Genomic DNA, 20,673 nt, shown 5'->3' on the forward strand with positions numbered 1-20,673 from the left:
TTACTTAAGTATATTTGATGTGCTTATCTTTTTTAAACAAAAGGATCAACGTTTGGAAATGTCCTCCACTGCCCCGTAGATTATTCTGTACATAGCAAGGAATAAAGTACTTACTTTCAAATAATGAAATGGTCTTCAATTTTATTACTGAATTATTAGAGACCTAGTAAAATTTATTTTCAGGGCAAGACTTATATTGAACTGGAGAACATAGGGATTTCCCCCCTGAAATTCCCACCCAACTTTTAGTTTGCACAAGAGCCCATATAAAATGGCACAGGGTGTGGAGGAACTGTGCACTTCCTGGCCCCTGGCGCCCTGCTTAATCCACTTGGATCTGCTGGCCTGTCCCCTTTTATAGGTCTGAAGGAGTAGACTGTACTGCCACCTCCCATGATGGCTTCTCCCAGAGTTCCTTCACATTTGTAACATGTTCTTGCCCAGACGGTTGCTGTAATTTAAATTCATTCAATCAAGTTCTGCTTTTGGGGTCAATGCCCTCCTTAAAGGATGCTTAGGTCCGTACCAGCCCTTAGGTTTTCCAAATATTCCCATGTGTTGACTTTCTTGCTCGATCTCCACTTTTTTCACATTCTTATAAATCTTGCAGCACTTTTAATATTATCAGTTAACAGCTTTTCCTCTGGCTCTTTGTCATGGCAACAGCCTCGGTTGGTTTTGTTTTTGTTGTAAAATAACAGTTCTTTGTTATTATTTCTTGTTGTCACTCCTTCATTTCTGACCCACAGATCTTTTGGGAAATCCCTGTGGCTACCTAGTCTTGGTATAATTTGTTTTTTACCTTCCGAGGTGTTCTGCCTAGTTCATCTGCCTCTCTACCTTTGGACATGACCTTGATAGAACAGACCCACCTCTTCTGTGTAAATTGATGACTCAGCCCCATGGGTTTAAATCATGCAATACTGAGAATTTTTCCGGTTGAGTGCCTTGAGCTGCTCATGTATCCCTTATATTATTTATTGCCAGGTTAATGATATAACTTCATCAGGACCTTCTCTCTAGAAGTTATATTTCTAAGATTTGTGCCATTGTGGGCCCTTGTGTGCACATTGTGAGCCAGTGATTAATTCTTCACTGACGTTTGAGTATGGACGTTTGGACAAGCTTGTTTTCACGTACCAATTCCACCCCCTGTATAAGTGGCACTCTGTAACCTCTATCCCCAGTACCAGCCTGAGGCTGGGTATTTTTAAAGTACTGTGAATTTGAGGCAGTACTGGACAGTTTTAATACTTGCTGAAATACGTGTTCAGTGCTAAATCAGAAATTTGTACATACCGTTTCTTGTAAGTATAATTGTACAATCAAGAAAACAAAATTTAATTTTCTAGTTATTCAGAGAACATAGGGGAATGTAAGTTCTTTTTCTTTTGGCCGCCCTGTGCAACATGTTGGGATCTTAGTTACCCGACCAGGGATCGAACCTGTGCCCCCTGCAGTGGAAGCTCGGCGTGTTAACCACCGGACCACCAGGGAGGTCCCAGAATATAAGTGTTTTAACAACCGAAGAGGGTTTTTTGTTTTTCTGGTTTTTTTTAAGGGATTAAAATAATTTCTTTACTTGGTTTACTTAAAAATTGTTTTCCTTTCTTCTTGTCATATATCTCTTTCATTTTATTCAAAAGTATAGTTTCCTTTACTCTTCAACCTTGATCTTTTTGTCTTTCAAAAAGTGCCATATTTGCTTGATGAAACCTCAGGGAAATGACAATGCTTTGTACTCACTGGAAACGGTCGCTTGTTTTGCTTTTTATTTGGTCATTCAATTTTTGTTTGGGGAAACAGACATGCATGACATTTTGGAATTTTGTCCATTAAAAAAAAAAATCCAAACCCCCCCAAAACGTGTTTTCAGCTGCATGACCATTCCATTGACTGGTACTTCTCATCCACAAGCATCTATCTAAAATGTTCTTGTAATTATCCGTACAGGAGATGTTTGAACTTGAAAAACCTCATTTAAGCGTTATTCGTGTAGACCACCAAAGATTGGTTTACATTCTTTTACTATTCTCTCTTGTTTTCTCTGTTGAAAGAGTGCTGCTTCAAGAACTACCTGACATTACGGAAAAAGTTGGAGATTAGTTCAGGTGGTGCTGACGGTTATATTTTGTTCATCGTCCATTGATAAAGAAGAATCAGTTCCAAATATCTTAGCATGTCACTGGGAGAGGTTTTAGTTGGTAGTTAAGAAAACCAGTCCACTCTTTCCTCTAAACTTCTTATTTTAGGAGACGATGCATGCAGCAGTCATATGAAGACATAAATGAGCTTCTAATTTATTGCAGTTGTAGTTTCCACATAAATTCTTTGTCAGTTATTTCATATGCATCAGAAATAACATGCTGGGCTCCAGTGCTGCAGTCGGTGTTGGAATTCAAAGCAGGGAAGTACAAAAGCCGTAAAACGATGAGGCATCTGGACGCCATACTGTGTCTGTGGAGCCCTGAGTCACAGGAGAGGAACTAGAATAAAATGACTGCCTTTGCAAAAATGAGAAAATTTATTTGGCACTATAAGCTGCAAAGGGAAAGTTAAAGTTAAAAATTAGCCTTGAGAGATGGTCCTAACATTGCTTGCAGATTAGGGGATTTGGTGAGTGTTTTTGTTTGCAGAGGTCTTTCTCTTTTTATAGAGTAGATATAGGTCCAGTTAAGTTGACTGTAAGGGAAGTCAGATTGTCCGTTGATATTTTTATATAAAATGAGAATGATGTCCATTGAAGGTTATGTCTGTGGTTGATTATTTAAAACAGCAGCAACAGCGTTGCTGAAGGAGAAGACCAGCTGTGTGATATCCTGAATGTCGGTTATCCTGAAATATAACACTTCTGTATCTCCTGGCCTTTCCTTCTGCTACACCTGCTCTCTTTCACTTCTTGGCCCATTCCTGGGATTGCTCTGGTTTTACATTTGAAGCTCCCAGAATTATAAGGCCCAGAACTAAGCTCCAGTTCTTCATTTGCATATTTAGAATGTTGACTAAGCCTAAACTTCAATATAACAATTGTCAGGACAAGCTACCAAATTCTCAGTGTGGCCCTAATGAAAAGTAATGGAAGAAACCAACATTCCTAGAGTGTCTGCTTTGTGCCAGGCAGTGTGCTAGAAGTCTCAAATATAGGCTATAGATAGTATTTTACTAATGAATAAACCAAAGCTCAGAGAGTTCAGTACTCTACCTGTGGTCACACAGCAAGTTAAGTGGTAGAACCAGGATTTGGGTCCCTATCTGTGTGATTCCAAAAACCTAGGCACTTTCCTTCCTGGATGTTTCTACTTTCTCAGTTCAGTTAATATGTATCTAAGGTGTATTTATTTTAAAAAAGCAATGTTTATAGTATATGTTGTGCTTTTCTGTTCATTTCTTCCTTTTAATAGCTGTTAACTAGAGTTCTCTGAGAAACGGGTAATACAAAATATTGGCACGCAAATCTGTGATTCACATTTTATTACCAATTGCTTAGGAAGATAATCGGTGATAACAAAAATTAATGTGCTTTGAATTTCTCCTTTTTCTTAAAGATGTGGGGGTTGGCGGGGAGAGGTGGTACTTGAGTAGCTTTTGCTAGAAAAACAGCAGAGAATTCAAACCAAGTTCTGGAAATATAAAAGCACTGAAACATAAGCAGTCCATAAAGTTTGAAACGAACCGAAAGGACAGTGAAGTTTTCATTCTATCAGTGTTTTTCCTATTGAAATTAAAGTAGTGTGGTCAGAGATAGTCACGGAATCAATCTTTTTCTTTCTGGGCAAATGTGGTGTCTTTATTTCATACACTCTGAGGAAAGGGTCATAAGTAATTAAGTTGGGCAGTTAGATGGGAGAGTTATCAGCATTTTTGGCTAGGTCAGGGAAGCAATGAGTGAGTAATCCTCTTGGCCTGATTGGACTCTACTATAAACATAACCTTTTTCCCTCCATCTCAGCGATTTAAAACTAAACAAAACAAGAGTCCCTCAGAAAAGCCTGCTGTCAGTAGCAGGGCTATAGGACTTCACATCTGGGTTTCCAAGACCACTCTGAGCACATGGGTTCCCTAATACATGTTCCCTCATTATCACTACTGTATGCAGCCGATATTAAGGGGTCTGGAAGGGAAATTTTGTTGCTAAGAGACAAGGAATCTTAGAGCACTTAACACATGTATGGTTTTTTGGTTGGTGTATTTTTTTTTTTTTTTACCCATTGGTTTTTGCCTGTGAAGGGGATTCTGAACCTCTGGTGTAGGCACAGTTCCAGTGGCCTGTGGAAGGGCAGAATGAGTGGCGTCTCCTTATAACATGAATCATGTATTTTTTTTCTTCATCATTTCTCGTCTCTTACTCATCCTGTAACACGTCTGTGGTTCAGTGACATCCTACAAAGGGGACGTGTGTTGGGTTGGCGCTACTGGATGGTCTTAGCATAACTGGATTGTTAGTGCTCTGCCCTCTCCTTTCCACAGAGAACCTGCAGTTTTGGAGGATTTGACTTGACAAATCGTTCTCTGCACATTGGCAGTAATAATTCTGACCCGTTGGTGAGTATACATCAGAGGGGAAGCAAAAGATTTGGATTCAAGTGATGTGGTTGACACAGTTTCACATTGAGTATCTTTGAGAATCGGTACTGGGTGACCTTTTCCTCGGGATCCCAAATCGCATTTGGAGAGAAGCTCTATTTCCCCATCTTAAAGACTCTTCACAGTCCCACATGGACTGAATGATGACCACCTGTGGCCTCCATCGCTCTCTTTGCAGAAGCATCATTTCTTTAATACCCTGGTTTCCAGGTTTCTTCAAGTCACACGTCCAGATGAGTTTAGAAGGTCTCAGTCATTGGTGCACGTGTGCTTTTTGCTCATACTAGTTGCAAGTGCACGTGACTGTGACACGTAGGTAGGGCCACAGCGTGGAGCCCTGTGACTTGGGTTCCAAGAGTACGTGGCAGCATTTCTGAAAACCAGGCTTGTCATAGGCCGAGTGCATAGCCCTACACCAAGCGTAGGTCTTTCTGATCTGGGGTATCCCGAAATGAACCCAGTCCCCTTGGGGCCAGAGCAAGCCAGACTCCTCAGGGCCAAGGTGACCGCCTGCTCAGACCTGCCAATGGATCACAGTCCGGGGACAGGCCACCTTTACAGTGTACAGGTTCTCCCTAAGGTTTACTTTCTGAGGTCCCAGAGCTGTAGGTGAGTTTTCCATACAGTTTTGTTTTCCCCTTGTGCAGCTGGTCACGCAACTGTGAAATGAGGATTCTGTGCTGTATAGTTGTTACGGCCATGTGTTAGCGAAAGCACCCATCTATGCTTTTTTGAAGTGTTTGAGAATTTCCTGGAAGAATAAAACTATTTTATTTGGATATCAAATTTTATTGATTTATAAACCAATAATTTTATGTGGTCAGTCTTTTAAAAAGTATGATTTTTTTCCCCTCAGGGGAATGCTTTGTTTTGTTTTTTAATGCAAAATAGAATGAAAGGAGACCACAGTCTAACTTGTTCAGAAAAGAAAATTTACACAGTCTTAGGAGTTGGCCACACGAAGTGCTACAATGATATAAATCTGATCGGATGCTGGACTTTTTTTTTTTTTTTTTTGGCTGCGTTGGGTCTTCATTGCTGCTCATGGGCTTTCTCTAGTTGCGGAGAGCGGGGCTACTCTTCATTGCAGTGGGTGGGCTTCTCATTGCAGTGCCTTCTCTTGTTGCGGAGCATGGGCTCTAGGCGCACAGGCTTCGGTAGCTGCAGCACACGGGCTCCATAGTTGCGGCACACGGGCCCTAGAGCGCGTGCAGGCTTCAGTAGTTGTGGTGCATGGGCTCAATAGTTATGGCTTGCGGGCTCTAGGGTGCATGGGCTTCAGTAGTTGTGGCATGCGGGCTCAGTAGTTGTGGCTCATGGGCTCCAGAGCGCAGGCTCAGTAGTTATGGCTCATGAGCTTAGTTGCTCCCCAGCATGTGGGATCTTCCCAGACCAGGGATCGAACCTGTGTCCCCTGCGTTGGCAGGTGGATTCTTAACCTCTGCACCATCAGGGAAGTTCCCAGATGCTGGACTTCTAATCACTGAGATCTGCCATTTTGTTCTTACCACTTTCTTGGGTGATTCAGTAGTAGTACCCTTTACTTCTTCCCCACTGCTGGGATTAAGTGAACATTGGTTCATCTAAATCATTCTTTATTGATAAGATACAGTCCCCTTGGGTATTTAAAATGGTGGGAAAACATGTACCAGGAGAAGAATATACTAAGTTTAAATAAAACAAAGTGACTCACATCCCACTTTAAGCAAACAAATAAGCAAAAGTCACTTAGTCAATAGCTTTTAATTTTTAATCAAAAAGATAAATAACATAGCACTGAGTTAACGTAAGAAAAATGTGGAGATCCTGGAGCATGCCAATGTTTTGCTGAGAGGTAGGACATTCATGGTTTGAATAATAAAACCTGTTTGTGGGCTTCATTTTCTGTGATTAAGATACTTATAACATTTTATTTTGCAGGGTAAAGAAGGAGATTTTGTGTATAAAGAAGTAATCAAATCACCTACCGCCTCTCGAATCTCTCTTGGAAAAAAGGTGAAATCAGTGAAAGAGACAATGAGGAAGAGAATGTCTAAAAAATACAGCAGCTCTGTCTCTGAGCAGGTATGTGACAGCTGAGCGAAAAGCCCCCTTGGTTCTTCCCAACAACAAGAAAAGCTGAGGATTGTTGGTCTGAGATTTTAAATGGTGCTAAATATATTCACAGGCATTAACCAGGCTCCAGGACCATGCTTGGTTTATGTAGACAAACATTGGATTCAGCAAATATTTGTTAAGCGCTTAGGGTCACCCGAGCACCAGGTTTGGTGCTGGGAATACAAAGCAGGCCCTGACTTCTATGTACAGATGAGAGAAAAAGACAGACCTGTAAAGAAATGATTATTCGTTAATGCAATAAGCACTAAAAATTAGAACACAAAGGAAGGATTTTATTTTCTAAAATATTCCTTGCTCCACAATGGCCATCACCAGAATCAAACCTTAAAAAGACAGTCAAGTTTTCTTAGCCGACTTTTCAAATAAATGTAGCATAAGTTGTTCTTAGGAGCGTGTAGCAAGTCTGAGAAGTAAAGTCAGAAAGTGCTTCCTGGCTGCAAGACTTACACAGTAATCGTGTTTCTGCAGGGGTGTGTTCACTAACCATCCCTATCTGCAGGCTTTAAGACATCACAGAATTGACACCACTCCCTTCCCCAATTCTATAAGTTCATCTCTAGGAACATAACCTTCTTTTTATGGGTCTTCTTTTTATGGGTGGAGGGAATAAAGACACTTGGAAGGCTGGGCCTGAGATAATTTTGACCATTCGATTTTCAAAACGCTCTCCTCTGGCACCTTAATAGTATGCATTCTGTAGTCTGTTGAAGTCTCCGTTTGTGAACTGTTTGTCTACTTAAGAAATATGTAGGTAATGCTGCTTTATCTACCAAATAGAACAGCAGGGAAAGCAGGCATTTTTGCTCAGCTGCTGCCCTCTGGTGGACATGGTGAGCTAAAAACCAAGCATCCCCCTGTTTGAACCAGCTAGCCAGCCTCCGGCGCTGTGCTTCAAACAAAACCTGCACATCTTCAGCTTATTACAGTGGTTCTCGTGGGGTATTGGGGGTGTGTTGGGGGGTGTTGATTTTGCTCCCTCACCAACCCCAGGGGCATTGGCTAGGGGCATTTTTAATAGTGGCAGTGGGTTAGAGTGGGGTGGTGTTGGGTGCTACTGGCATCTAGAGGATAGAGGTCAGGGATGCATCTTACGATGTGCAGGACAGTCCATGGAAACAAAGAATTAACCATGCAAAACGATGAGAGTGCTCAGATTGAGAAACTGGCCGGTCAGACCTGCAGGGGAAGTCTGGCTGCCTCCAGTATCTCTTCTCCACGAACATTTTCCTTAATCTTTTCGTCTCTTGTCCCTATGGGTATGGGAGTGATGGTGATTCTATATTTCTGCCCAGCCATGAAGCGAGCTGTGCACGCTCGAGTGAGACAGACTTTATGCCAGTGAAAGCAGTGCCGCGCGTTAAAGCGCTTTATTTAGTTGGCTTTTCCCCCAAATTGAAACATCGACTAAAAGCTCTTATACACTTACATTCCTAGGGGTCTCCTGCTTCGTGGGTCATGAGCATAGAACTTTCCTGTCATTTTGAGCATTTTTCTATAATTTTACTACTATATAGATGTCTTGTAGTTTTAGTTCTGTTTTTTTTTTTAAAGCGGTCATTTCACATAATCAAAAAAAGAAGGAATCATTATAATGCTTTTTAGAGAGAGGAAATTAACATTGTAAGGCTTTAAAAAAAAAACTTTTGAGCAAAGACACCGACTGTTTTAGTAAGGATTTTTATCTGCTCTGTTCCTGCTCTATGCCCAGCCTCTGAAATAGTACCTCTTCTTGTAATCAATAAATATGTGATGAATAAATTAATAATTTTTAAAAAGCACTTGTGAACATACAGTATCAGAGGTGTGTATTTGGTATTGCTGTTTTTCAGACTGGGAGGTTTTTTCCAGAAGCATTTTAAAAAGATTTTAATTGGAAAGGTGGCTTATTTTATGATTCAGAAAAGAGGAATGAAAACCTCAGGAATTCATCCTTTGCAGCTTCAGTAACCTCCTAACGATGCACCCTCTGTTTGTAGTTGTTGCGGTTGTTTGCTCGCTTTCCTTAAATGTAAAGCAGAAGTGTGTTTTGGATCAGAAGCTGCCCTTTCTATTGTCCTTAAATGTTTGCAGGGCCCCGCAGATCTCATCAAAGCCCTTCTGATGATTCGGCATTATGCAAATAACAGGTTGCCGTTAGGTGGTTTTGTGTTCACGTGCCTGTGTAATAATATGCCGGAAAGTGTTCTCTTTGGGCCAGTAAACCGTTCTGACTGCAGACGTTTTAAAGTGTGATACTGTCTTATCTATTAGCACCTCAAATCAAATGAGCATGCTATAGTTACATGTGCAGATGGGGGGCTGTCCACCCCAAAAGTGAGAAGTACTGCTGAGTCACTGCTGTCAGCATCTGATCTAAAAGGGACTTCCCAGCTGTTTATTAACAACAGAAGAAGAAATGAAAGAAGCTAAAATCGTAGGGTGACTTAAGGAAATTGTATTATAGACAGAAAAATGGTATGTTTGCTGTACAGCTGACCCTTGAACAACACAGGTTTTGAACTGCATAGGTCCACTCATAGGTGGATTTTTTCAATAGTAAACGCTACAGTACTACACGATCTGTGGTTGTCTGAATCCACAGATGCAGAGCCGCAGATAAGGAGGGCCAACTGCAAAGCTGGTAGGCACCCCAACCCCTGTGTTGTTCAAGGGTCAACTGTATATCTGGGTCCTAAGTTGGTATTTTATTAGCCAATTTTAGTAATTTGTGTAAACAGAAATATAAGAATCTGTGCTTTGTGTGCGTGTGTGGGGTGTGTGTGTGTGTGTGTGTGTGTGTGTGTAAATGTTTCCCTTCAAATAGATTAAATATTCTATGATGATACTTCCGGATACTACATTACTAGTGGGTTGTATCTGATCTACATTTGAAGTCCAGCGTTATTACTGAACGAGGGAGTATACTAAGAGTCTCTAAGCCTTTAACAAAATGTTTTGTCTACAAGGTAGATAGATTCTTTTCAAAACTATCTATTTGAGTATGAAAAATACTTTTTGAGTGTTTAATTAATAGTTACATGAACCACAACTTTAAAATGAAGCAATGATTTAGATGAAAAAGGAAGGTACATTTTGGGTAAAGAATCAGACTTGGGTTATAAAGATGGATTTGACTGATGTCGTTGAGGGCTAAACTGCTGTGAATTACAAAAGGACGCCCATCCACTCTGGTGAAACATAATTTTGTCAAAACCCATTTCAGGATTCAGGCCTTGATGGAATGCCGGGCTCGCCTCCGTCCTCTCAGCCTGACAGCGAACACATGGACAAGCCCAAGCTCAAAGCCGGAGGTTCTGTGGAGAGTCTGCGGAGCTCTCTGAGCGGTCAAAGTTCAATGAGTAGGTCTAGTTTGCAAATGTAGATGATTTCCTTGGAGTCAAAATCAGACTTTTACTGAGTGTCAGGTTCAGGCAGTTTAAAGATAAATTAGACCAAGTTCTTACCCTTAAGGTGCTGTTACAGAGACTGACCTGCAAAATAGCTGGCCCTAGAGTCCTGTTTGTTTAGTAGTTGTTGTCTAGCAGTGCCACAAAATTGAGGGTAATGATTTGGGTTGGAGGAGAGAGGGGAAGCACGCCAGCAGAAGATCTGGAGACTCGGGGGGAGTAGGTCAAGGGGAAGGGCTCATGAAGATGTGCAGCAAACTGAGAGGAGAGGACTAGGGCCCTGCTGCGCACACGTTGCTCTCCTGACCTCTGGGCACATCCTCCAGCTACAGTAGTAATTAGCGATCCTCTGACCACTTTTCTGTCTTACAGATTTTGGTAAAAATCTCTCATCTGTGCATTGCCCCCTGCCATTTTCCTTGTCATAGTGAATCCAATTCCTTTGTTAGCATTTTAGTGGGGATTTAATAAAAGAGAAGACAGATGCTTCTCTTCATTCTCCAATCCTTAATCAGAAACATTTTATGCAGAATTCAACACAATAATGTAATGTTATTTTTCCCTGATGCATTTCGGGTAGTGGGGAGTGCCAATAATGTTCTTCTGGCTTGACAAAGAAAGCTGATGTCTTCCTAACTTTCATGAATACAAAATGTCGATTAAAACATTATTATCAGGGCAATAAAACAATCAACTAAGAAACGGGGAAAAAAATAATAAGAGGAGAAGAGAATGACAGATGTCCCTGAAACAAATGCTGTGCAGCCACTCCCGGTCCAATGGTGGTGCCTGCCGAATGCTGTGGGGGAGGAGACCAAGTTTAAACTCACTACTTTAAAAGCATTTGGCCTTGAGCAAGTTACGTTTCCTCATCTGTAAAATGGGGTAAAAATAGTATGCCTGACAAATGAGAGGTTATGAATGTTAAGGGTGGTGTCCTCTATCCGGGAGCCTCGGTGTCACCTGGATTCCCTGGTCATAAAGATAACCTGATGAAGGCCCCTGTCTGATTGGGGCTTGATTAGGGAGAACAGTCAGAAAACTCAGATCCTCCCCTGGACTCTGCTCTGGTCCTGACATTTGGCTGTGTCTCGTGACTCCCTCCTCTGGCTCTTACCTTCCTAGCCTGTGATGCCTTCAGTGCCTTCTTTTTTTTTTAAACAAATGTATTTATTTATTTATTTTTGGCTATGTTGGGTTTTCGTTGCTGCACGCGGGCTTTCTCTAGTTGCGGCGAGCGGGGGCTACTCTTCGTCGCGGTGCACGGGCTTCTCATTGCGGTGGCTTCTCTTGTTGCGGAGCACGGGCTCTAGGCACTCGGGCTTCAGTAGTTGTGGCACACGGGCACAGTAGTTAGGGCTCGCGGACTCTAAAACGCGGGCTCAGTAGTTGTGGCGCACAGGCTTAGTTGCTCCACAGCATGTGGCATCTTCCCAGACCAGGGCTCGAACCCGTGTCCCTTGCATTGGCAGGCGGATTCTTAACCACTGCGCCACCAGGGAAGCCCCCTTCAGTGCCTTCAGCTTTGCTGTGCAGGAAATCTGTATTGACCCGTGTTCTGCCTGTTTTCCTGTACAGGTGGTCAAACAGTGAGCACCACCGATTCCTCGACCAGCAACAGGGAGAGTGTTAAGTCGGAAGACGGTGATGACGAGGAGCCCCCGTACCGGGGCCCATTCTGTGGGCGCGCCAGGGTGCACACCGACTTCACGCCCAGCCCCTATGACACAGACTCACTGAAGCTCAAGGTGTGTGTCTGCCTGGCCTTGGAGCAGTAACACGGGGTGCCTTGTTGCCTTAGGAGATGTTCTCTTCTCCTTGCTGTTAAATGCTGGGCTGTTGTGGTGCAGACTGGCCAGTGTCTCTGCTACCTTGATAAGCCGGTCTCGACCTCTGTAGTGGAAAATGAAACAGAGAACCAGCCGGCATTTGGGGATGGAGGAGGGTCTCGTGTTAATCCTCTTTTGTCACCACCTCATCCCTCTGGCCCTGTCCTCTGACCTCAGCTTCCCTCCAGAATTCCTGTTGCCCTCCACCCTCCAGTCTCTGTGCTTTCACCAACTGAAGAGATGTAACTGGCCTCTCTCTGTCATCAGTGACATTCATATGGGACAGATGGGGTTCCACGAAATGTATGAAGCGATTACAGGACAGCGGTTGCCACTGACATCTGATTGGTGGGAATTCTTTTTCTAAGAAGTAGGTGCTCTCTGGGTAAGGGCAGGGCGTTTAGAGAGCCAGGTGCCCACCCAGCCCTGAGCCCTGGTGGACGGACACCTCGGGCCACTGTCCTGCGGTGCAGGAGGCCAGAGGGGATGGGCCTTTGGGCCTCCATGAGATCTGGCACGGTCAGGAGTGCCCTGTCCGGTATCTGCCGGACTCCCAATCGTAGCGGGTGACTCGTGGAGCCCTGATTCTGGTCTTCCTAGTGTCTTCACATGCGTGTGATTCACACTTCTGATTGACAGATGGTTCATGCTTGGAAGTGTACCTAACGGAAAGATCTTTGTTCCCTGGGCCACAGAAAGGAGACATCATTGATATAATCAGCAAACCCCCCATGGGCACCTGGATGGGCCTGCTGAACAACAAGGTGGGCACATTCAAATTCATCTACGTGGACGTGCTCAACGAGGAAGAGGAGAAGCCCAAGCGCCCCACCAGGAGGAGGAGGAAAGGCAGACCCCCCCAGCCCAAGTCGGTGGAGGATCTCCTGGATCGCATCAACCTCAAAGTTAGTTCCGTCCTGTCCTGGCCCCGCATCTGCTATGACGAGTACCCATTATCCTACAGAAATAGTTACCAGCACCATGACTCTGCCCTTGACCTCCGCTGGGGGTGATAGCATAAATCCAGGTCGCAATGAGCTCCTAGTCCAAAGAGCTGTGAGCTTCAAGCCGCTACCAGGAAGGGCTGTAAGCACAAACTCCTGGCGCCCTGGTTGGCTTCTCAGAGGCCGTAAGGATTCTCCCCTCCACCCTCTCTCCCGCCATTACTCCCGGCATCTAGCGGGGGTGGGGTGGGTCTACGTGGTAGATTCTGTTTCCTCCTTGCAAAACTGTCTTGCTACTGAGGAGGTCACAGGTCTCTGTGAGCTGGATTTCAGCAGCTCTAAATGAAAGAAGAATCTCCTCCGCTGCACACTGGGTGGCATTACAGGCTTCAGCTCACAGCAAGGGCACAATTAAAATGCAAGCCAGTGGAGTCATCTCAGCCTGCAGTGTAAATCTTCTTAACCCCTGATGGATGAAGTGCCCCGCCTGCCCCACTGTAGGACTGGGAGGTACAGACTGTGCTACAAAGGATACTTACTAATTTTTGAATTAGCATAAAAATGACTATAGAAAAAGAGTTTAGGGGTTTGAGGCCGGTCATCGGTCGTGGATCACATGGCTGGGCTGCTGACTCACTTCGGTCTTGTTTCCCTCCAGGAGCACATGCCCACTTTCCTGTTCAATGGATATGAAGACTTGGACACCTTTAAGCTCCTGGAGGAGGAAGATTTGGACGAGTTAAATATCCGGGACCCAGAGCACAGAGCTGTTCTCTTGACAGCCGTGGAGCTGTTACAGGAATATGACAGTAAGTCCTTCCCAGCACAGACGTGTTCACTGTTAGATCCGCCACATTCTCAGGTCACCAGCAGGCGTCCCATAAGCTGCGAGCATATGCTTGGGTCCTTGGAGTCACTCATTCGATCCTACTCTTTCCAAAGCCAAGGTCAATTTTGTATTCTGTCAAATAGCACAAAGACATAGATTCCCAAAGCAGACCTTCCTGCCAATGCAGGAGCAGAAGAAAACCTTACTAGCCTATACTTTCCTGACATGTTTCTAGGTAATCGTTGAGGAAAACGCTCCTCTGAGGGACTGAGAATTGAATTGCAGTATTTTTAAGACACACAGTTCATGCCACCTTGGGGGCTGGTGGGATGGGCAGCCTTCAGGAGGTCATTAGGATACCTGGGCACAAGAGTAACTGACAAACTGGGAGTATCTTGCCCCACCAAGGGTTAATTACTTCTCAAAGCACATGAGGAGTTGTTTTCTGAATGAATAGGTTAATTAATGAATAAATGAAATTCATCAGCTTGCGTTAAAGAAGCAGGAAATAATCTCAAGTGAATATGTATGGCAGAGAATTCCATGCTGCGATTTCTCAGCTAAAATGATAGCTCATTTTTACAACCCATGAAGAGAATTTAGTGAGCTCACAGCTTTCCTGTAGTTATTTGAATATACTGTGTCCTTTGCTCCATTAACCCGGTCTTATCTTGCTCTTTATTCTTCAATCTGACATCAGAAATATTCCTGAAATTATTCATCACAAAGTGGGGAGTATCCTTGCCGGTTACTGAATTCAAATGCATTTTCTTTCAAATGCTCTGCTTCAGGGATATCAGTAGCTAATAGCATTTCCATTGCTAAAAGACACACCAAAATCATGGTGAATGGTGGGGAAAAAAACTGTACATTACTGAATGTATCAGGCCCAAGAGACATGGAAGCAAGTGTCTCAGTGCAGTTCAATTCACTTCTGCTTAATAAGTCCTCCCTCTAAATTAACTGATGACACACCATCAAATAGATGCCTAAACCTAGATAAACACAGTGCCTTCAGGGATAGATTTGGAGGGAATTGTGTTTCAGAGTTAATATCACTTTATAACCTGGTCTCTTTAGTATTGGAGTTCCCCAGGAGACACCTTGGGGATCTGTGGCCAGGTTGTGTCAGAGCCTGGCCCAGTGCCTGGAATGGCCGACCAGCTATATGAATATCAATTAACGTTCAATCATCTAGTCTCCTGGACCACATCTGCTCGGTAAGATAGCTCATTTGCTCTTCCTCAGCCACTGAGAACAGCTGGTTTATAAACTCCATCCGTTGTGTTTCCTTTAGCATTTAGACACAGGAGGAGCAAAGCTAAATTCTGAGCATAAGGTGCAGGGTCTGTCTCTGTCATGCCGCAAGGGCTAAGACTCCTTGTCCCTCCTGGGATCATGTCCTGAGGTGTGCACTTGGGCATATTTTATAGGAGGGAATCTTTGCCCCTCATCATGCTCACTCACAAGTCTAAGGAAGGCTCTTTGCCTCTTCATAAATCCTGTTTTGAATCTGTGCTGTGCCACTGTATAGAACATCCCGCATACATAAATTGGTACTTCTTTTTAGTGGTTCTAAAACAAAGGCTTCAAGGGCTCAGGGGTGCCAGTGAGCACCAAGTGCCTGGATGCAGGATTATCCTAGGATTAGAAGGTGCTACATTCGGCGCTTTTAAATTCATTGTGTTTAAGAAGTACTCTAAGTAACTGATACCTTAGAGGAACACAATACATTTCTGTGAGACTAGACAGATCCAGAGACCTGCTGAGACCTGAGAGATCTTGCACATCTTCCAGCTCAGCCCCCACAAGAGCAAGAGGCACATCTGCATCATGGCTTGGCACTCAGATGGGTCCAGCTTCTCTCGTTGCATCTGTGCGCGGGGAATGCCAGCCTTCCTGCGGGGTTCCATTTGGAAAAGACTCTCATTGTCCCGGGGCAGTTCCTTCTACTGATCCCAGACCCACTCTCCTAGGTCTGCCAGATGAAAGCTCTCGTTTAACAAAATCATTTTCATAAGAATAAGAATTTTAATCAGGAATTATTTCAAATACGCGGGAAAGTACAGAGAAAAATAAAACAAATCCACATACCATTTTGTCATATTTACTTCAGTGCTTATTTTTTAAAGACATAAGTGCTGCAAGCCCATTGGAAGGCCTGCTATCCAAGAATCCCATTCCTTTCCCTTCTTTTCCAAGGTAACTACACTCCAGAAAATGGCACATATCCTTGCGCATAAGCACCTTTTGATGTCGGGATGTCTCATCAGTGTCTTAGCATATATTCTTCTCCGTGTGTGTGTGTGTGTGTGTGTGTGTGTGTGTGTGTGTGTGTGTGTGTTGAGATGGGGTTGGGGAGACCTTCAGTCCAAATTCAGGTCATGTCCAAATGGAGTTTCAGCCCCACAACCCAGTCCTTCGCTCTTACTTGACTCTGAGAATGTCCGTGATTCCAGCTCCCCTTCTTTCTCGTCCTTGGCGCCTTGGCGTTAATTCTAGTGAGTATGGGGTGCGGGGAGGATGTGGCCTTGAGTGTGCAGTACATCTAAGAGATGCCCCGCCTCTTCATTCTCCCTAATGAAGAAGGACAACCTACTGGGGAAACACTAGCTTTTAGTTTTAGGGAATTTTGCTCAATTTGTTGGGTTCCTGCAAGGAGCTGCTGATTGGATCCTTCAGGAAGAAAGTGGCTCTAGCCCCTTGAACAGTTTATGGATTGAACTGCGGTTTTCAGGCAATGCAAGGGACCCCTTCACTCCCCATAATAACTTCAGGTATCCTGCTGTGTGGTGAGGCTGGCATCCCGAAAGATGCAGGCACAGTCTGCATTTTCCTGCAGCGGCAGGGACAAGTCTTCTGTTTTATTCCCGTCGGTCGGTCAGCACTTTGGAGTCTGTTTGCCCGCTGCAATACACTGAACTATCTCGCCAAGGACGAACTGCATTGATTCCTCTTCCTGGGCTGTAATTGATAGCTCCAAGCCCTCATTTTATAAGTATCATTTTCCAAAATAACATGCTAGGCTAGAACAAAGGCCATTCCAAATCCACAGACTCCTCCACACAATGAGGACACCACTCTAGAATGTTCCACTTTCGGTGCGGGGGAGGGGAAAGGGTTTTTCTCTTTCGCTTCCAATTAGTTAATTTTTCATTAATCACTTTAAAAATAGCATTTCTTAATTTGGTGCTCTAATTTAAGGGCTTGTTCCGCCATGATTTCTGTTATAAAATGCTTTCCATGTGAGAAATACAAACAGGAAGTGGTCAGTGGACAGTAGGAATGGCAGCCCTCAGCCTTCCCGCAATTTTTTTTTAATGACCCAAGAAAAGGCATCAGATTTCTGGTTTATTGATTTAGAGTGTGTGGGGGCGGGGAGGCGAAGTGAAGAGAAAGAAAAGTAAATTAAAGCCATTCATCGTCAACTACTTATTTTAGGTAGAAAATGTTTTCTTGGTTTCCATTTTTATCGACCAAGCATCTAGTCTGCATAATGATTGAAAGACAGTCTTCCTGTAACTTTGAACCTACATAAGGCCAGGCATGCCCTCTTTATAGAATGTGCAGACTGTGGTTGCTCTCCCCCCACTTTTGACATGATGCTCTGAATTTCTCCTCTCCCTGGTTGGCCTGAGGGTAACTTAAAAGGCATTGATGTATTTCAACTATGTCCTCTGTCTACAAACTTACCTGATCTCACTCGTTCTGATCTCACTCGTTCATTTTTATCTCACTTACTTTAAAATAATTTGTTCTCTTCCAAAGTCCAAGGCTTCAAAATGTATTGTGAGAACCGAGGATAGAACTGGGATGCCGTTGATTTGGAGCCTGCGTTTCAGTCGTCTTACGATCCCATGCTATGTGTTCACCTTCTTTAGGTAACAGCGACCAGTCCGGATCCCAGGAGAAGCTGCTTGTTGACAGCCAGGGCTTGAGTGGATGCTCTCCACGAGACTCGGGATGCTATGAAAGCAGCGAGAACTTGGAAAACGGTACTGTCAGCACGAATGATCGTGAATGCATCTTCATACGCAAGCCTACTGGGCTGTTTCTTGACGTCTGTGCTTTGGCTAATGACTGTCTTTCTTCCTCAGCCTGAGCCATTCATTGCTTTTGGGAAAACTGGCAATAGGGAGAGGAGTTTTCCCGGGGTGAATGGTGCCTAATTAAGATCCTTAGGAGGGAGGAACATCTCTCAGGAACCTAGGCAACTGATGACGTTGAGAAATGAGTAGAGAGGTCTTTCATCAGTTACTCTTCCGTCCCACATAGCACATAATTGGAAAGAGTTTAAACTTGTGTGTCAGAGAAAGGGACCCCAAACTTTGCATTGTTCTGCTGCTCTTAGAGGTTTAGGTCCCTCCCCCCATCTGGATCATGCAAAGAGCTGTGGGGCTTTAGAGTGGGGAGACCTGGTGTTTGAACGTGAATAGGGCATAGCTGAAGACTTTGGCCAAATTACATATCCGACTCCTCCTTACCTCTTTTTTTGTTTTTTAAACAAATTGATTTACTTATTTGTTTTTGGCTGCGTTGGCCCTTCGTTGCTGCGCGCGGGCTTTCTCTGCGTGCTGGTGGGGGCTTCTCTTGTTGCGGAGCACGGGCTCTAGGCACACGGGCTTCAGTAGTTGTGGCACACGGGCCCAGTAGTTGTGGCTCGCAGGCTCTAGAGTGCAGGCTCAGTAGTTGTGGCACACGGGCTCAGTAGCTGTGGCTCGTGGGCTCTAGAGCGCAGGCTCAGTAGTTGTGGCGCACGGGCTTAGTTGCTCCGCGGCATGTGGGATCCTCCCGGACCAGGGATCGAACCCGTGTCCCCTGCATTGGCAGGTGGATTCTTAACTACTGTGCCACAAGGGAAGTCCTCCTCCTTACTTCTTAAATGGTAATGTGAGTTGTTGTTTTTTTTATAGATTATTCTAAGACAAGATAATAATATATTAAAAATACCTAGCACTTTGTAAACACTGATTATGAATGAGGCAGTGGGCTAGGTGCGCACGTATGCAATTGCTAATTATCACTCAGATCCTGCAGTGCATATTTTGTAGATGAGGATGCTAAAGAGACATTAAATAATAACGGAAGCCCTTGTTCTTTTCCTCTTGGCACCACTCTGACTCATAATAATAGGCTCTCAGTCAATGGTAGACAGTATTTTCGACCTGACTTGCCAATGGCATAAGCATTTTCAAGTCCATACTCTTAACTACTTCATGTCATCATACATCAGCCAGGGGTATCGGGGCTTAGTTGAACTTCAAGCCAGAAGGGATTTAGTTTGTATGTTATCATAAGTACTTTCACAAACCATGGATTAGATGAAAATAGGTGGACCTATTTTGGGAACAAGGCAAAAGGCAACATGTACCATAAAAGGTCTCTTTGCCTATTTGATTTTGCTTATTTATTCTGAAGAGCAAGAAAATCCCAGTGCTCGGGACCGTCATCCATGAGTCTCTCATTTCAGTGTGAGGATTTTGAGGAGCCCCGCTGAGAACACGATGCAAAGCCAGGGCAGGAAGGTTTGGTTCCTTCAGTATCATCATCATCCCTCACCTCAAGTTTTCTTCTTAAATAGACAGTAAAGCCTGAGCAGGGGCTGCCCTCGGTGCTCGGACACTGCCCTGGGAAAACAGGCATGCTCGTTAGTTCAGGGATCGCAGTTGCACGATGACTCCTTCCATAAACAGATAGATTGGGATTGACATGTATACAGTAATATGTATACAGTGGATAACTAATAAGAACCTGCTGTATAAAAAAGAAATAAAATTCTAAAATTCAAAAAAAACCCCACAAAAAACAGATAGATCCTGGCAGCAGTATTATCATTACAGTATGAAAATATCTATATTCATATTAAAATAATGTGAAAAGTCTATTCAAACATTTCTTCATTTTTATGAAAGCCAGATCTCTGAATGAAGGGTATATAATTAAATCTTAAAGAGCACATTTTTGTTTTTAAAAAAAATCTCAAAACTTCAGACCAGCTAGACAGAAAGAATATAATTACCCACATCCAATATGGTACTTCCTTTGTCCCCGCAGACAGCATGACTGGGGGCTCAGAGTTATGACCCCCAAACTTCACATCACTGGGCCAGCCCTCCTCATGGTCTAGTTTTTGGAAGTTATTGGACAATGTGTATTTTTGGCTCCCATACCCACGACACACGTGGACTCAGTTTGAATCAGTGGTTTACTTTACTTAAGTAAACTTGTATGTGCACAGAGAAGACATTTACTAAACGGGCTTTGGAACAACAGGATCAACCATACCTTTCACTTTGAAAAGGAGCATAAACATATACACTGAAGATAGGAACTTGCCGGAAGTCCACAATTCAAACCAGCCGAAAGCACTTGAAAAGCAAGACGTTTTCAAAATAGATTCGACATTTCTCCCCCCACACACCCATCTTTTCTGCTTTGTCCACGTAACAGTTAAGGACATGGTACCTCCCCACCTTTGTTTTCTCAAACATTAAACCAAGCTGCACGATTTTGATCTAGTTTTACTAGGAGAGTAGTTTCACCGGGTGGAGAAATAAACGCAAGGTTTACAGAAGCAGTCCCTCTTATGCAGTCCATAACTTCTGGTTCAGAAGCTCATGCTGCCTAAGGCCCTGGTTTTTAACTGTGGTCTGCGGGGTCCCGAGGATGGGGGACTTGGTGGCCGTGTGTGGACCTGGGCCTTGAGAAACCTCCACACTTCAACTTTGATCTGTTTTGTAAATGAAGCTTCATTAAAAAGGATCCTCCTGGGCTTCCCTGGTGGCGCAGTGGTTGAGAGTCCGCCTGCCGATGCAGGGGACGCGGGTTCGTGCCCCGGTCCGAATAGCGCGGAGCGGCTGGGCCCGTGAGCCATGGCCGCTGAGCCTGCGTGTCCGGAGCCTGTGCTCCGCAACGGGAGAGGCCACAACAGTGAGAGGCCCGTGTACCGCAAAAAAAAAAAAAGTATCCTCTTGCTTTGAAAA

At 44.0% G+C, this 20,673-nt stretch overlaps 1 protein-coding gene across 9 annotated transcripts in view; it reads left to right on the forward strand.

The window, feature by feature from the left end:
* Nucleotides 1-20,673, forward strand: part of SASH1 (SAM and SH3 domain containing 1) — a 322,628-nt gene that overhangs the window by 293,340 nt on the left and 8,615 nt on the right. For 8 of the 9 annotated variants that reach the window (XM_019951423.3, XM_019951425.3, XM_073789711.1 and 5 more), the window contains 7 exons: nucleotides 4,468-4,542; nucleotides 6,505-6,648; nucleotides 9,905-10,040; nucleotides 11,667-11,836; nucleotides 12,613-12,822; nucleotides 13,520-13,670; nucleotides 17,572-17,685. In XM_019951423.3, coding sequence (XP_019806982.1) covers nucleotides 4,468-4,542; nucleotides 6,505-6,648; nucleotides 9,905-10,040; nucleotides 11,667-11,836; nucleotides 12,613-12,822; nucleotides 13,520-13,670; nucleotides 17,572-17,685 — 1,000 coding nt within the window. The remainder of the gene's footprint in view (nucleotides 1-4,467; nucleotides 4,543-6,504; nucleotides 6,649-9,904; nucleotides 10,041-11,666; nucleotides 11,837-12,612; nucleotides 12,823-13,519; nucleotides 13,671-17,571; nucleotides 17,686-20,673) is intronic. The other variant, XM_073789710.1, reaches the window with a different exon arrangement.

This window comes from Tursiops truncatus, chromosome 12, assembly GCF_011762595.2.
Source record: "Tursiops truncatus isolate mTurTru1 chromosome 12, mTurTru1.mat.Y, whole genome shotgun sequence".
NCBI lineage: Eukaryota > Metazoa > Chordata > Mammalia > Artiodactyla > Delphinidae > Tursiops > Tursiops truncatus.